The sequence below is a fragment of the Loxodonta africana genome, chromosome 4 (genome assembly GCF_030014295.1).
Source record: "Loxodonta africana isolate mLoxAfr1 chromosome 4, mLoxAfr1.hap2, whole genome shotgun sequence".
NCBI classification, from domain to species: domain Eukaryota; kingdom Metazoa; phylum Chordata; class Mammalia; order Proboscidea; family Elephantidae; genus Loxodonta; species Loxodonta africana.
This window is the reverse complement of record NC_087345.1, coordinates 87,460,917-87,479,018: the sequence shown is the minus strand read 5'-3', so window position 1 is coordinate 87,479,018 and position 18,102 is coordinate 87,460,917. Positions and strand designations below refer to the sequence as shown.

The following is an 18,102-nucleotide window of genomic DNA, read 5'->3' as shown; positions in this document are numbered from 1 at the left end:
TCTTCTAAATAATATTTTATTGTGTTTTGGGTGAAGGTTTACACAGCAGTTTAGGTTTCTATTCGACAATTTCTACACCAATTGTTTAGTGACAGTGGTTACATTCTTCACAATGCTTGAACATTCTCATTATTTCTGTTCTGGCTGTTCCATTTTGAGCTCCAAATTTTAACAAGCCTGGCTAAGGAAGGGAAATCAAATGGTTAAGCACATTCCGTGTATATTATGAAGACAAGAGGCAACTTAATAAAATGCTCTTGCCACCACTGAGGGGATGATAAAAATGAAATAAGATAAACAATTCACATTTGATAAGAAGCTTATAAACCAGGAGACTGCTATGAAAATCAGAAGCCAGTGGGGAACTGAAACAGTTTCACTGGAAGAGTGGTAAACATGAAATAAATTGCTAACCATGATCATGATGCAAATAAGCCAGAAAGGTGACTCGAAGGACAGAATGACTAGGAAGAAAAAGTCTGAGAGGACAGACAAGCTTATTATGCCAGCCAGGCTCTTCCTGACCAGCAATCCTTTTAATATTTCTGAAGCTTCAGGACACTCAGGCAGAGTTTACAGATGAAATTGTTATTAGTTTCCCTTCATTTAATCCATTCCATCACTAGCAAATGTTAGGCTATGTCAGCAGCTGACAGACTAGATATACCTTATGATTCACACACATTATACTGCCCACACGGTGGCATATATCAGAGTTGATAATGATAGCTTCCTACTATAATGCTTTACTTCTTGTCTCTGGTGACTTAGTTTTAATCTGGTTTGTCTAGATTAAAAAATATTTTTAATAACAGAAATAATATATAAATGTATTCCTATTGGAAAAAACTCAATACACATAAACTGAAGGTTCTTTTTGGGCCTTCTTCAATCCTCTTCCTTCCCTGGAGTAACCAGTTATCAGTTTGTAACCATGACAGGGGTAACCCAAGTTATCAAACCTTTTTCTGTGCATGATAGGTACATTATGTTTTGTTTATATGTATATGTAAGTATGTATCTATATATATACATTAAATAAATGTGATCACAGTGTACCTTCTATCTTGCAACCTTTTTCAGTTGATGTATCCTGGAGCTCTTTCCATGTCAGTACATACAAGGAATATTTCATTGCTGTATATGGATGTACCACAGATTCTTAATCAGCTCCCTTACTGATGGATGTTTAGGTTGTTTCCAGTTTTTTACTATTATATACAGTGCTGTGACTAACAATCTGGTATATACTTCTTTGTGCACTGTGCAAGTATTTCTCTAGGACAGATACCGAAGAGTGCTGCACTGAAGTGTATGTACATTTTAAGTTGTAATAAATCTATCAAACTGCTCTCTGGGAATGTATATAATTTAGAAAACAAAGCAGGCTTGATAACCTTCCCCCATAAGCAGGGACTCAGATGTTTCTCAGACGTGGGCAGGGCCTAGAATCCATGGTTGAGAGATGGAGGATGCACCATGGAAATAAAGACTAGGCCTGGCAAAAATATTATTAGCTAAGAGGTACAGCCCTAAGACATAAATTGGAAATCTTTAGGAATTAGATTCATGAATCAGATTAAGGTTGGAGTTTCAGGTCAATTTGGGAAAATGGTCGAGAATATTCTAAGGCAGTGTTTCCTTAGATGTTAAGTCACTTGGGGATTGTGTTAAAATGCAGATTCTGATTACTAGGTTTGGGATAGGGCCCAGGATTAGGCATTTATAATGCATTCCTAGGTTACATTTTTGTAAGAAAAAAATTGTGGCTGAGAAAAGTGAGAGTGAAAGGAGAGATGTTGCTTTCTAATACAGAATAATAAATTTCTAAGAATAAATACATATACCACACAGGACTTCAGATTTTAAGTAAATATGTTTAAGGAAAAATTAAGGGGAGGGGGGGAACCTAGGGAAGAACAAAGAATCATCCTTCTAGAGTAATGGTTCTCAAAGTATAGTCCTAAGGGCAGCGGCGTCAGCATCACCTAGGAATTGTCAGAAATGGAAAATTTCAGGTCCCTCCCCAGACCTTCTGAATTAGAAATTCTGGAGTTGGGGCCCAGCAACTTGTTTTAACAACCCTTCCAGGTGATTTTGCTGCATGCTAATCTGAGAACCACTGCTCCAGATATTTAATAAAGACTATTTCCATGAATTTTCTGTATTTTGGTGATAAAGATTTCCATTGGACTCTTCCTAGAAGGTAGACGGGGGTTAAAATATCCCTTAGTTGGACTTAATAATTATGACATTCTGGACAAACGGCAAAGTAGGAAACAAAGTAGGCCCTGTTGACAAACTTCATTCACAAGCATCACTCAGGTGTTCCTCAAACTTGGTCAGGGCCTAGAAATCATAATGCCTTGTGCGGTATCAACTATGTATAAACCAGGGCTTCAAACCAGTTCACTATGGTTCAATCCCCTGCTGAGGACTTGTATTTCCACCCCAGATATCTGAATCTTATAAGAACCACCTGCGGATCTTGTTAAAACGTAGCTCGATTCAGTATATCTGGGGGTAGAAATGCAAATTCTCAGCAGGGGGGTCAAAGTGGAACAAACTGGTTGGAAGCCCTGGTATAAACAACATGTAAGACTCTGGTTTTGACTCTGTCCCTAACAACGTTTGTGACTTTGGGCAAATCAATCTAGGCTCTATTTTTTCAGCTATAAAATTTGAGGGTTAAATTAAATGATTTTTCAGGTCTCTTTTGCTTCTACATGTGTATGATTCCAGTGCTGGCTCCCCTTTGATTACCTAAGGTTTCTTGATCACTTCAGAAATAAGAATTCTCCCCAGGATTTAATGCTAAAAACTTAATGTACATTAACATTATTGTGTATGCTATATTATTCCTCAAAATGGAGAGATTACTATTCCCATGTCATACAAGGAGAAACTGAGGTTCTGAGTGGTTGAAAATGCCTCATTTAATATGGTTTAACACAGGTATCCTGACTGTAGCCTTTTCAAAGCTCTATGACTTCTCATAGCTATTATTCACATTTCAAGTGTCTTATTTCAAATTTGGGCACTTCTGTATATCATTACCACAACAGACTTTTCCTCCTCAGCAGTTTAGGGAGAAATTTAAATACCTCCCCCCAAAAAAATTTTTTTTTTTAACACACTAAACATCTTGTCATACAGAAAACTATATGAAAACAATCTATTTTCTAAGATCAACAAGAAATACATACTATAAGTTTCTTCCATGTTGGAAATGAAGGAGCCGAATCCAAGTGCTGGGGGGAAAAAAAAGCCATGGTTCAGTGACTCAGAAATAAAATGTACCAAAGATAGCACTAAGTGGAGTCAAACTAGAATTGAAACTACCCAACTTCAACATAAGAAACCTTTAAATCTTCTTTTAAAGCATTCTTTACGTCTTCGAAGCATTTTTATATCACTGCCTAATTCATATCCTTGGACTAAATGCTCAGGCCCACTAATAGTTAAGAAAAATCAAATATGACTACTAATTTCAACTGTATTCAGGTGCCAAGATGTCAGTCTGTTTTAAGTGTTACTACAACAACCTGCCACTAAAAAAAAAAAAAAGCCACTATTTACCATCTATTAGGATTTGTGGCTATTTAACGATAAAGGAGGCAAAGCAAGACCACAAGAGTACTATGCTATTTAAGCATCTGGATAAACACAGAAACAGAATCAGCCCCAAAGCATAGAAACAGGATACTATTTTAAAACTCTCAAGTTCTTAAGAACAGGATGGGTAGCCTGCAGTCTTTCTCCTTCCTGGAATATGGGGATTCTGGAGGCCTGTGTCAGACGGTACACACTTAGCCCATCCAATATGCTCAGAGACATTCTAGTTTGCCATTGCCATGATTTTAACATGATCAAGAAGTGCCACAATGACATCCCCCTCCTCACCCTTTTTCAGTGATGCTTCACCTTCTCTGCCCCAAACCTCCTACTAAAATATAATGCCTTGGTTATTTAAGTCTCTCCAGTTAATGGTCATTCCCTCTGTGTACTGAGAGAAAACTTCTCATCGTTAGGACTTAAGCACTATTCATTTTATGGATAACACAGACATAAAGCAAGTCTGTAGCAGAAATGTAAAAAATTAAAGGGTGACGACTTCATAGTTTTTGTCCTCTTCTACAGAGTCCCTATTGAGTACTGTGATTAAATACCATCATTATGCGGAAAAGTAAAACTTATATAAAACTACTCCCACAGAAAACCTAAAAAATAGAAAATAGATTTACAGCTACTGTCTCTAGAGCAAGCTCTCCTTTGGCCACTCACACAATTCCACATGCCTTCATCCCATTCTATGACATAAGCAGCCTTGGAACCTATGATAGGAAACACAAGAGATAGCTGGAACTCTAGTAAATTGCTACAGAGCCCATTTGTTAAGGGCAATCTTCAGTGAAACTGTCTTAAAGTGAATTTTCCAGGTCTGGATTAAGAAACCTTGACCTTCCTTTCTCAAATATTTTACTTACATATAGCTGCTTTACCCTTTATCATTAAAAATAAAAGGTTTGAAGGGAAAAGCCAATTATTATGTTTTCATTTTAAGGCATTTAAAGGAGTATTCAGAGCCAGATTCAGAAGCCTGTAGGCCGCCAATATATCCTTTGGGAGCAAAAGGATTCTGGGCACTGGAATTCATAGCCTTATAATTCGGCAAGGTTGACTTAAGTATCTTCTGCGTCTGCTAACAGGTGATTCTTCACATCTTTACCTTTTCCCTAGTACCACACCACGGTTAAATGGACAAACTATGTGAAGCAGTCAAGTCTAGGGGCTGGATGTAGTCGTAAGCAACTGGCTTAACTCTAAACTGAGCTGGGAACCTCAGTAAATGACGCGGTCCCTTCCTATTTTCTTCCTTTAAACGAACAAACACAATCAGAGCCGACTTAAGTAACAGATGAAGGCGGTTAACTTAAAAGTGTATAGAAAAAGGCGCTGGACAGGCAGGCCCTCGGGTGGACGATGGAGAGAACAGGCCGGTAGTCAAACTGCGCAGAGAACCCACAAGGCGTAAGGCTACGGGTGGAAAAGGGAACAGAAGGTTATTAGGTAGTGAAGGTACACGAAGGTGGAAAGACTGACAGGCCCAGTACACTAAGGGTGAAGTGGCCTGAGGCGCCAAGCCCGGGCCAGGACGCCTTACCTACCTCGATCACGACACGCTCTGCCACGACCGACCCCGCCCCACATCAGCGCCCCAGCAACGCTCACTTCCGGCCCCTGACGTTAAGGGGTGAGGCCCCCCCCACTTCCTGTGACGTAGTCTACGCTCTGGTCGAGAAGCTAGGCGCATGGGTCTGCGCGCCTGGCTGTGGGCTTCTAGGGCTTCCCCTCTGCTGGCCGTTCCGCTTCGGGATCCATCCTTTTCGGACTCCTGAAATGATGGCGGCTGCGACTGAGTGGACCTCACTTCCTTTCTTGGCTTTGTGGCGGCCATCTTAGAAAAAAAAACTAATAGTTAGAAATGGGCTCTTGAGGAGAGAATGGGCTTGGTTACAGGTGGGATGCGGACTGGAAAGAAGCCTGTTTGTAGAAGTTGTCCAGCTAGAAGGGTAATTTAGACTTTTAGGAGAGAGAAGAGGAGAAAACAAGAAGGCAGAACAGGCAAAAACCAATCACCAAGGACAGGAATTTTGTGTCTAGCTCTTTTTGTTTAGTACGTTGTGGAATCTTAAAATTCACAAGTCAACAGTAGTATTTGAGAATGCTTGGTAGGATGATAAATAATTGGTAGTCAGATAAAGAGGAGTTTTAGGGCTGGGGAGAGAGCTCAACGGGAAGAGATAGAATGCCAGGAAGTTATAATTTGATAGTGGAAAGCCAAACATGTATTGTGGGCCTTTGTTCTGGAAACTCTGTGATACTACAACGAATAACCCTTGTGAGTGTAAGAAGCAGTTCTATTCATAAAGGTGATTAGGGAAACAGGTCCCAAAGTGGATAAAAGGTTAAAAGGCAATAATAAATAAAAAAGCGATACAGGTTGTAAATTCGTATTCGGAAAAAATTGAGTTTTAAATGACCTGGGAAGGCTTTATGGAGAAAAAGGACTTGTAGTTTTTGAAGGTTAGAAAACAAAAACAAAAAGGGTGGATGGGTAGGGGAAGTAAGGTGTTGACTCACCAAGTAGATCTGGTGATAATATTTTTCAAAACCAAGAAGTAAAAGATGTGGTCTGAAAAAAAGTTTGCTGTCCAAGGTGTAGGGGACAGTCTGGAAGATTAGTTTGGGGCTGAAACGTTGGGATTTCTAGAAAATTTCAGTGTCATATAGAGCACAAATATGACTTGGGGGAACGTGTCCTGACAGCAAAAATCAAACGTAGCTTTAGTGAAAAGTTTTGTGGGAGTGGTTAATTTTATTTTTAATGTGACTAATTTGTGAGCATTTAAGGAGCCCTGGTGGTGCAGTGGTTAAGCACTCAAGTCAGCAGTTTGAGTACCAGTGGCTCTACCTGGGAGAAAAGATCTGGCAATCTGCTCCCAGAAAGACTACAGACTAGGAAACCCAATAGGACAGATTTACTTTGTCCTGTAGGTTTGCTGTGAGTTGGAATTGACTTCAGGGCACACAACAACAACTTGAAAACATGTTCTCAGTTTTTTTTTTTTTTTTAGGTTAGCCCTTGGGCTGAGGAAAGTGCTATGGATTGAATTGTGTCCTCCCAAAATCTGTCAACTTGGTGAGGCCATGATTCCCAGTAGTGTGTGATTGTCCGCCATTTTGTCATCTGATGTGACCTTCCAATGTGTTTTAAATCCTATCTCTATGCTGTTAATGAGGTGCGATTACTGGCAGTTATGTTAGTAGAGGAGGACTGACTGGAAGATTAGGTTGCATCTTAAACCAATCTCTTTTGAAATATAAAAGAGCAAAGCGAGCAGAGAGACAGTGGGACCTCATACCACCAAGAACGGAGCACTGGGGGCATAGCGAGTCCTTTGGACCCAGAGTCTGTGATGAGGAGCTCCTCGATTGGGGAAGATTGATGACAAGGACCTTCCCCCGGAGCCTACAGAGAGAAAAAACCTTCCACTGGGGGCTGGTGCCCTTAATTCAGACTTCTAGCCTACTAAACTGTGAGAGAATAAATATCTGTTTGTTAAAATCATCCACTTGTGGTATTTCTGTTATAGCAGCAGTGGATAAGAGAGTGTGCTTCACAGCCTTCAGTTCAGATTAAAACCCTAAAAAGAAACAGGTGTTGATGGAAGCTGAGCCCAAGCTATTCTTGATGTAGGCTCGTGGTTTTTAATCTTGTCTGCCATTAGAATCATCTGGGGAGCTTTTAAGACATACCATGCCAATTTCCCATCTCAGATCAATTAATCAGAAAGGTCCAGGCATAGTTATTTTTAAAAAGCTACCCAGATGATTCTAATGTATAGCCAGGGTTGACAACCACTCACCTAGGCGCTGTTCTGAATTTACAAAAGCTGTTATTTCACCTGAATGGCCTGGTTGATTCATATGGAGGAGCAAGCTGTTAATGTCCTTCTGGAAAGATAATTGTGAGAATGAAAACTTCATTGCAAGCTTAGCATAAAACATTTTAGAAAATGCTGCTGTTTTGACAAATCAGTTTCAGATTGGTAGGAGATATTTTAAAATAATTCCTACCAAATCCAAAACCTCTGAGCTTATCACAACATCATTTGTGCAAAATTGGTGGGGCCAGTGTGATTTGAACTGAAATGTGATTTTTCAGGCTTTAAATTGCAGTAATCTTGTGCAATTGTTGACACTGTTTCTGTGACCCATAAGTACTTTTCATTCAGACACCTGCAGATTGAAATTTCTGAGGAAGAAAGAGCTAAGGGGTGGGGGGGATGAGGAGTGAGTACCAAACCAGAATTCAAAGTCAGGCCTCACTGCCTTTAGTGATGCTTTCTCAAGGTGACTGTTTCCTCAATTGATAAAGCCGTTCCATTTAGCACCAGTGAACAAGCCTACCAACTTTGAAAAAAAAAAAAAAAAGACTTTTGTGGAAATTTTAAAATAAGAATGCCGTATATATCTATTCTTAAATGCTTTGTTCATCCTTTCCAACCCAGAAAATTTGTGCTTTATCTGAGATCCCTCCTGTGCTTTCTTTCAGACTGGTTTTCCAACCAGGTTGAATATATTTGAAAAGGAAAAAATGAGAGGCCAGGCATTTACACAAGGGTCATTCTAGAAGCTAGTTGGGATTAATACCCTAAACTCCATCTGATTCTTGCTAGTTCTGCTGATAGGGTAGCCACCCAGGGACCCTAGCATTTATTCTTAAATTATAGATTGTATTTTTAGAATTCATAATTATTAGTTAAAAATGAAGACTCTGGACTAATGAGTAAAAAAATAGATATGTACTCTAGTGACTGAAAAAAACCTTTGTTAGAAGATGACTTGTCTCAGCCTTTAGAATTGAAGGAATTTTAGTAGACTCGTTGGAAACTTTCAGTGTTTCAAAAAGCCTAGTAAGAGACTTACATCATCCTGAGACCAGAAGAACTAGATGGTGCCCAGCCACAACCGATGACTGCCCTGACAGGGAGCACAACAGAGAACCCCTGAGGGAGCGGGAGAACAGTGGGATGCAGACTCCAAATTCTCATAAAAAGACCAGACTTAATGGTCTGACTGAGACTAGAAGAATCCCAGTGGTCATGGTCCCCAAACCTTCTGTTGGCCCAGGATAGGAACCATTCCTGAAGACAACTCATCAGACATGGAATGGACTGGACAATGGGTTGGAGAGAGATGCTGATGAGGAGTGAGCTACTTGTATCAGGTGGGCGCTTGAGACTGTGTTGACATTTCCTGTCCGGAGGGGAGATGGGAGGGTAGAGAGGGTTAGAAACTGGCAAAATGGTCACGAAAGGAGAGACTGGAAGGAGGGAGCGAGCTGACTCATTAAGGAGAGAGTAAGTGGGAGTATGTAGTAAGGTGTATATAAGTTTATATGTGAGAGGCTGACTTGATTTGTAAACTTTTACTTAAAGCACAATAAAGATTATTAAAAAAAATGCCTAGTAAGACTCAATTTTTTGCCCATTAGAAGACTAAAATATTTCTTTGTTTTGGGCTTTGATTTTATCAAGTAAGTCCTGGCTTTCTCATCTAATTATGATTTCTGACTGGTAGTTAAGTGCCTAATTAAAAATAGAAAAATTATTCAATAAATGCAGTTGCAGGATCTTTCAAAATGAGCGATCTATGGGGGAAATAATAAATTTCTTATGGATGAGGGTAGATTGGGAAGTACTGCTTTAGAGGTTGGTTGTTTACAGTTGTTTAGGTAAAGTGGCAGGGAGAGATGGTAGGAACCAATGAAAATATACTTTTATTTGAAAAAGAGTCTGTAATGGGAGCTTGCCAAGAAGAGCCAACATTCAGCTCTAGAAAGCTGGAGTAAGATACAGGATGATTGAAAAAACTAGTAGTGGTATTTTCTTTAAACATCTGTGTAAACGTTATAAAACTCTCTAATCCACACTGTCTTTAATAATTACCGGTGTACTTGAGAAATCTGTTCTCTGTGATTTTCCTTGACTTCTAGGTGAGTCCCTTCTTAGACACAAAAAACAGCTCCTCAACCTTTTATTGGTGTAGGCATCTAAGATGTAAATTGTAAGCCAAAGTTTCTTTAGTACGATTCTTTAAAAATCCAGTTCCCACTCACGACAACCCCATGTATTTTATTTATTGATTTTTATTGTGCTTTAGGGTGAAAGTTTACAGCTCAAGTTAGTTTTTTGTTCAAAAATTTATCAGTCACATTTTGGAGATTACAATCAGTGTCACAAAACAACGTGTACATAAATTTTTGAATGAGAAACTAACTTGAGCTGTTAACTTTCACTAAAGCACAATAGAAAAAATTTATACATGTATCATTTTGTGACATTGGTTGCAGTCCCCACAATGTGACAGCACTATCCCCCTTTCCACCCCAGGTTCCCTGTGTTCATTCGTCCAGTTTTCTTGTCCTTTCCTGCCTTCTTGTCTTGATTTTGGACAGGAGTTGCCCATTTGGTCTCATATATTTGATTGAACTAAAAAGCACATTCCTCATGTGTGTTATTGCTTTATAGGCCTGTCTAATCTTTGTCTGAAAAGTGGGCTTCAGTGGTGGTTTCAGTTCTGAGTTAGAGTATCCAGGGTCTGTGTCTGGGGGTTTCTCCATTCTGTCAGATCTGTTAAGTCTGGTCTGTTTTTGTGAACTTGAGTTTTGTTCTACATTTTTCTTTTGCTCTGTCTGGGACTTTCTGTTGTGATCCCTGTCAAAGTAGTCAGTGGTGGTAGCCGGGCACCATCTGGTTCTTCTGGACATAGGCTGGTGGAGGTTCTGGTTCACATGGTCCTTTCGTCCTTTGCGTTAATATTTTCCTTATCTTTGGTTTTCTTCATTCTCCTTTGTTCTGGATGGGATGGGATCAATAGATGTATTTTAGATGGCCTCTCGAAAGCTTTTAAAACCCAAGCTGCTACTCTTTCTTCGAAGGTGCCTCTGGGTGGATTGGAACTACCAACCTTTGGTTAAGTAGCTGAGGGCTTAATCACCTTCACTACCCAGAGACTAAAGAAACATTTGTTGTTGTTAGTTGCTGTTGAGTCTATTCCAACTCATGGCAACCCCATGTGTGCAGAGTAGAACTGCTCCACAGGGTTTTCGAGGCTGTGCCTACCTAAATAGTGTAAAAGATTGATCTTGGATAGAACAGTTCTAAAATTCCAATACTGCCATTCTTCTCATCTGTTATTTTGAGGAATGCCAAATGTTTAAACCCAAGGATCATTTTCTTTGTGAAGTCATTTTCTAACCTCTGCCTGGGGATAAGTCTTTACATTTTCTTGTAGCCTCCCTTTACCTTCCCTCCCTCCCTCCCAGCACTTAAGTATGCCTTATACCAGTGGTTCTCAAAGTGTGAGCCATAGACCAGCAACATTGGCATCATCTGGGAACTTGAGAAAATGCAAAATTTTAGGCCCTATCCCAGATCTACTGAATCAGAAACTCTGGGGGTGAGGTGCCCAACAATCTGTATTTTAACAAGCTCTCCGCTGCTAAAGTTTGAGAACCATTGCTGTCTACTACAGTTGAAAACATTGTTCCCTCATAATGGACTGGGTCCACTGCAATGCTTAGCATAATGTCTCAAGCATAGCAGATACTTGACCATTTGACTTGAGAACACGGATGTATTTTGTAAGGAAATGAAGCAACTGTAAGACGTCATCTATCTTGTAAAAGAATATATGAAAAGAAGAGACTAAAAAAAATTCTTTTTCATCCTCTGTTTTATACCGTAGCTGGCTGGGAAGCCTGAACAAAAAAAGCCCCATAGTGTATGGACCAACCACAAGATGAAGATGTGGAACCAATAGAATAAGTTTCGGTATGTATCAAGGACATGAGTAATGGGCTTTAGCAATTTTCTTCCCCAAAGTTCATACTGTGAATGTAAGGGTAGAAACCATGAAACTTGACTTTAGGGAAGAAACTGTATAGCCAAAAAGTCTCATTACTATCCCATAAATATAATTTAAATTGCCTTGATAGGCCTTCTTGCAGAAGAGAATACCAGTTACCAAGGTTTTATTTTTTAATTTTTTTAATTAACTTTTATTGAGCTTCAAGTGAACGTTTACAAATCAAGTCAGTCTGTCACATATAAGTTAATATACATCTTACTCCTTACTCCCACTTGCTCTCCCCCTAATGAGTCAGCCCTTCCAGTCTCTCCTTTCGTGAAAACCTTGGCAGCCTCCAACTCTCTCTATCCTCCCATCCCCCCTCCAGACAGGAGATGCCAACACAGTCTCAAGTGTCCACCTGATATTATTAGCTCACTCTTCATCAGCATCTCTCTCCCACCCACTGTCCAGTCCGTTTCATGTCTGATGAATTGTCTTCGGGGATGGTTCCCATCCTGTGCCAACAGAAGGTTTGGGGACCATGACCGCCGGGATTCCTCTAGTCACATCCAGACCATTAAGTTGGTCTTTTTATGAGAATTTGGGGTCTGCATCCCACTTATCTCCTGCTCCCTCAGGGGTTCTCTATTGTGCTCCCTGTCAGGGCAGTCATCGGTTGTGGCCGGGCACCAACTAGTTCTTCTGGTCTCAGGATAATGTAGGTCTCTGGTTCATGTGGCTCTCTCTGTCTCTTGGGCTCTTAGTTGTCGTGTGACCTTCGTGTTCTTCATTCTCCTTTGCTCCAGGTGGGTTGAGACCAGTCGATGCATCTTAGGCCGCTTGTTAGCTTTTAAGACCCCAGACGCCACATTTCAAAGTGGGATGCAGAATGTTTTCATAATAGAATTATTTTGCCAATTGACTTAGAAGTCCCCTTAAACCATGGTTCCCAAACCCCCGCCCTTGCTCCGCTGACCTTTGAAGTATTCAGTTTATCCCGGAAGCTTCTTTGCTTTTGGTCCAGTCCAGTCCAGTTGAGCTGACCTTCCATGTATTGAGTGTTGTCCTTCCCTTCACCTAAAGCAGTTCTTTTCAGCTAATTAATCAGTAAAAAAACCCTCTCCCTCCCTCCCTCTCTCCCCACCTCGTAACCACAAAAGTATGTGTTCTTCTCAGTTTATACTATTTCTCAAGATCTTATAATAGCGGTCTTATACAATATTTGTCCTTTTGCCTCTGACTAATTTCGCTCAGCATAATGCCTTCCAGGTTCCTCCATGTTATGAAATGTTTGACAGATTCGTCACTGTTCTTTATCGATGCGTAGTATTTCATTGTATGAATATACCACAATTTATTTACCCATTCATCCGTAGATGGACACCTTAGTTGCTTCCAGCTTTTTGCTATTGTAAACAGAGCTGCAATAAACATGGGTGTGCATATATCTGTTTGTGTGAAGGCTCTTGTTTCTCTAGAGTATATTCCGAGGAGTGGGATTTCTGGGTTGTATGGTAGTTCTATTTCTAACTGTTTAAGATAACGCCAGATAGATTTCCAAAGTGGTTGTACCATTTTACATTCCCACCAGCAGTGTATAAGAGTTCCAATCTCTCCGCAGCCTCTCCAACATTTATTATTTTGTGTTTTTTGGATTAATGCCAGCCTTGTTGGAGTGAGATGGAATCTCATCGTAGTTTTAATCTGCATTTCTCTAATGGCTAATGATCGAGAGCATTTTCTCATGTATCTGTTAGCTGCCTGAATATCGTCTTTAGTGAAGTGTGTGTTCATATCCTTTGCCCACTTCTTGATTGGGTTGTTTGTCTTTTTGTGGTTGAGTTTTGACAGAATCATGTAGATTTTAGAGATCAGGCGCTGGTCGGAGATGTCATAGCTGAAGATTCTTTCCCAGTCTGTAGGTGGTCTTTTTACTCTTTTGGTGAAGTCTTTAGATGAGCATAGGTGTTTGATTTTTAGGAGCTCCCAGTTATCGGGTTTCTCTTCGTCATTTTTGGTAATGTTTTGTATTCTGTTTATGCCTTGTATTAGGGCTCCTAGGGTTGTCCCTATTTTTTCTTCCATGATCTTTATCGTTTTAGTCTTTATGTTTAGGTCTTTGATCCACTTGGAGTTAGTTTTTGTGCATGGTGTGAGGTATGGGTCCTGTTTCATTTTTTTGCAAATGGATATCCAGTTATGCCAGCACCATTTGTTAAAAAGACTATCTTTTCCCCAATTAACTGGCACTGGTCCTTTGGCAAATATCAGCTGCTCATACGTGGATGGATTTATATCTGGGTTCTCAATTCTGTTCCATTGGTCTATGTGCCTGTTGTCGTACCAATACCAGGCTGTTTTAACTACTGTGGCTGTATAATAGCTTCTGAAATCAGGTAGAGTGAGGCCTCCCACTTTCTTCTTCTTTTTCAGTAATGCTTTGCTTATCCGAGGCTTCTTTCCCTTCCATATGAAATTGGTGATTTGTTTCTCTATCACCTTAAAAAATGACATTGGAATTTGGATCGGAAGTGCATTGTATGTATAGATGGCTTTTGGTAGAATAGACATTTTTACTATGTTAAGTCTTCCTATCCATGAGCAAGGTATGTTTTTCCACTTAAGTATGTCCTTTTGAATTTCTTGTAGTAGAGCTTTGTAGTTTTTTTTGTATAGGTCTTTTACATCCTTGGTAAGATTTATTCCTAAGTATTTTATCTTCTTGGTGGCTACTGTGAATGGTATTGATTTGGTTATTTCCTCTTCGGTGTTCTTTTTGTTGATGTAGAGGAATCCAAGTGATTTTTGTATGTTTATTTTATACCCTGAGACTCTGCCAGACTCTTCTATTAGTTTCAGTAGTTTTCTGGAGGATTCCTTAGGGTTTTCTGTGTCTAAGATCATGTCATCTGCAAATAGAGATAATTTTACTTCCTCCTTGCCAATCTGGATGCCTTTTATTTCTTTGTCTCGCCTAATTGCCCTGGCTAGGACTTCTAGCACGATGTTGAATAAGAGTGGTGATAAAGGGCATCCTTGTCTGGTTCCCATTCTCAAGGGAAATGCTTTCAGGTTCTCTCCATTTAGAGTGATATTGGCTGTTGGCTTTGCATAGATGCCCTTTACATAATTACCTTTTGTCTTTGGTGTTCTTCATTCTTCTTTGCTCCAGGTGGATTGAGACCAATTGATACATCTTAGATGGCCGCTTGCTAGCGTTTAAGACCCTAGATGCCACTCTCCAAAATGGGATGCAGAATGTTTTCTTAATAGATTTTATTATGCCAATTGACTTAGATGTCCCCTGAAACCATGGTCCCCAACCCCCCGCCCTTGCTATTCTGGCCTTCAAAGTGTTCGGTTTATTCAGGAAACTTCTTTGCTGTTGGTTTAGTTCAGTTGTGCTGACCTCTCCCATACTGTGTGTTATCTTTCCCTTCACCTAAATTAGTTCTTGTCTACTATCTAATTAGTGAATCCCCCTCTCCCTCTCTCTCTCCCTCCCCATCTCTTAACCATCAAAGAGTATTTCTTCTCTATTTAAACTATTTCTTGAGTTCTTGTAATAGTGGTCTCATACAATATTTGTCCTTTTGCAGCTGACTGATTTCACTCAGCATAATGCCTTCCAGATTCCTCCATGTTACGAAATGTTTCACAGATTCATCGTTGTTCTTTATTGATGCATAGTATTCCACTGTGTGAATATGCCATAATTTATCCATTCATCCATTGATGGGCACCTTGGTTGCTTCCATCTCTTTCTATTGTAAATAGTGCTGCAATGAACATGGGTGTTTGTGTAAAGGCTCTTGTTTCTCTAGGATATTTTCCAAGGAGTGGGATTGCTGGATCGTATGGTAGTTCTATTTCTAGCTTCTTAAGCAAGCACCAAATCTATTTCCAAAGTGGTTGTACCATTTTACATTCCCACCAGCAGTGTCTAAGTGTTCCAGTCTCTTCACAACCTCTCCAGCATTTATTATTCTGTGTTTTTTGGATTAATGCCAGCCTTTTTTTTGTTGTTGTTGGAGTGAGATGGAATCTCATTGTAGTTTTGATTTGCATTTCCCTAACGGCTAATCATGGTAGCATTTCCTCGTGTATCTGTTAGCTACCTGAATGTCTTGTTCAGTGAAATGTCTGTTCATATCCTTTACCCATTTTTTAGTTGGGTTATTTGTCTTTTTGTTGTTGAGTTTTTTCAGTAACATGTAGATTTTAAAGATTAGCCGCTGATTGGAAATGTCACAGCTAAAACCTTTTTCCCAGTCTGTAGGCAATCTTTTCAGTCTTTTGGTAAAATCTTTGGATGAGCATAGGTGTTTGACTTTTAGGAGCTCCCCGTTATCTAATTTCTTTTCTGGTGTTTGTACATTTCTAGTAATGTTTTATATACTGTTTATGCCATATATTAGGGCTCCTAGCATTGTTCCTATTTTTTCTTCCATGATCTTTATCATTTTAGATTTTATAATTAGGTGTTTGAGTTGGTTTTTGTGCATGGTGTGAGGTATGGGTCCTGTTTCATTTTTTTGAAGATGGATATCCAGTTATGCCAGCACCATTTGTTAAAGAGACTATCTTTTCCCCATTTAACAGACTTTGGGCCTTTGTCAAATATCAGCTGCTCATATGTGGATGATTTTATGTCTGGTTTCTCAATTCTGTTCCATTGGTCAATGTATCTGTTGTTGTACCCCTACCAGGCTGTTTTAACTACTGTGGCGGTATAATAGGTCCTAAAATCAGGTAGTGTGAGGCCTCCCACTTTGTTCTTTTTCAGTAACCTTTACTTATCCGGGGCCTCTTTCCCTTCCATGTGAAGTTGGTGGTTTGTTTCTCTATCTCATTAAAAAGATATCACTGGTATTTGGATTGGGATTGCATTGCATCTATAGATCACTTAGGGCAGAATAGACATTTTTATAATGTCAAGTCTTCCTATCCATGAGCAAAGTGTGTTTTTCAACTTATGTAGGTCTCTTTTGGTTTCTTAAAATAGTGTCTTTTCGTTTTCTTTGTATATGTGTTTTACATCTCTGGTTAGATTTATTCCTAAGTATTTTATCTTCTTAGGGGCTATTATAAATGGTATTGATTTGGTGATTTCCTCTTCGATGCTGTCTTTGTCGGTGTAGAGGAATCCAACTGATTTGTGTATGTTTATCTTGTATCCTGATACTCTGCTAAACTCTGCTATTAGTTTCAGTAGTTTTCTTGAAGCTTTTCTGTGTATAAGATTATGTCATCTGCAAACAGAGATACTTTTACTTTTTCTTTGCCAATTTGGATGCCCTTTATTTCTTTATCTAGCCTAATAGCTCTGGCTAGGACCTCCAGTACAATGTTGAATAAGAGTGGTGATAAAGGGCATCCTTGTCTGGTCTTAAGGGGAATGCTTTCAGTCTTTCTCCGTTTAGGATGACGTTGGCTGTTGGCTTTGTATAAATGCCCTTTATAATGTTTAGGAATTTTCCTTCTATTCCTATTTTGCCGAGAGTTTTTATTAGGAATGGGGTTGGACTTTGTCAAATGCCTTTTCTGTATCAATTGATAAGATCGAATGGTTCTTGTCTTTTATTTACGTGATGGATTACATTGATTGTTTTTCTAATGTTGAACCATCCCTGCATACCTGGTATGAATCCCACTTGGTCATGGTGAATTATTTTTTTGATATGTTGTTGAATTCTATTGGCTAGAATTTTGTTGAGGATTTTTGCATCTAAGTTCATGAGGGATATTGGTCTGTAATTTTCTTTTTTTGTAGTGTCTTTACCTGGTTTTGGTATCAAGGTTATGCTGGGTTCGTAGAATGAGTTTGGGAGTATTCCATTCTTTTCTATGCTCTGAAATACCTTTAGTAGTAGTGGTGTTAACTCTTCTCTGAAAGTTTGGTAGAATTTTCCAGTGAAGCCGTCAGGGCCAGAGCTTTTCTTTCTTGGGAGTTTTTTAGTTTTTCAATCTCTTGTTATGGGTTTTTTTAGTTGTTCTGCCTCTGATTGTGTTAGTTTAGGTAGGTAATGGGTTTCTAGAAATTTGCCCATTTCCTCTAGATTTTCAAATTTGTTAGAAACTACTTTTCATAGGACTCTGTTATGATTCTTTTAATTTCAGTTGGTTCTGTTGTGATATTATCCATCTTATTTCTTATTTGGGTTATTTACTTCGTCTCCTGTTTTTCTTTTGTCAGTCTGGCCAGTGATTTATCAATTTTGTTAATCTTTTCAAAGAACCAGCTTTTGGTCTTGTTGACTCTTTCAATTGTTTTTCTGTTTTCTATTTCATTTAATTCTGCTCTAATTTTTATTATTTGCCTTTTTCTGGTGCCTGAAGTTTTCTTTTTTTGCTCTCTTTCTATTTGTTCAAGTTGTAGGGATAATTCTTTGATTCTGGCCCTTTCTTTTTTTTGTATGTGTGCATTTATTGATAGAAATTGACCTCTGAGCACTGCTTTCGCTGTGTCCCAAAGGTTCTGACAGGAAGTGTTTCATTCTTGTTGGATTGTATGAATTTCTTTATTCCATCCTTTATTTGTTCTATAATCCAATCGTTTTTGAGCAAAGTGTTGTTCAGTTTCCATGTGTTTGATTTCTTTTCCCTGATTTTTCCGCTATTCTAGTTTTATGGCTTTGTGGTCAGAAAAGATCCTTTGCAATATTTCAATGTTTTGGATTC

General features: G+C 39.2%; 1 protein-coding gene across 3 annotated transcripts in view; it reads right to left on the bottom strand.

The window, feature by feature from the left end:
• Positions 1–18,102, bottom strand: part of GTSF1 (gametocyte specific factor 1) — a 39,151-nt gene that overhangs the window by 10,321 nt on the left and 10,728 nt on the right. For all 3 annotated transcript variants that reach the window (XM_064284105.1, XM_064284106.1, XM_010597324.3), the window contains 2 exons: positions 5,233–5,458; positions 3,207–3,251 (listed from right to left, as the gene is read on the bottom strand). In XM_064284105.1, the coding sequence (XP_064140175.1) occupies positions 3,207–3,251; positions 5,233–5,458 (271 nt within the window). The remainder of the gene's footprint in view (positions 1–3,206; positions 3,252–5,232; positions 5,459–18,102) is intronic.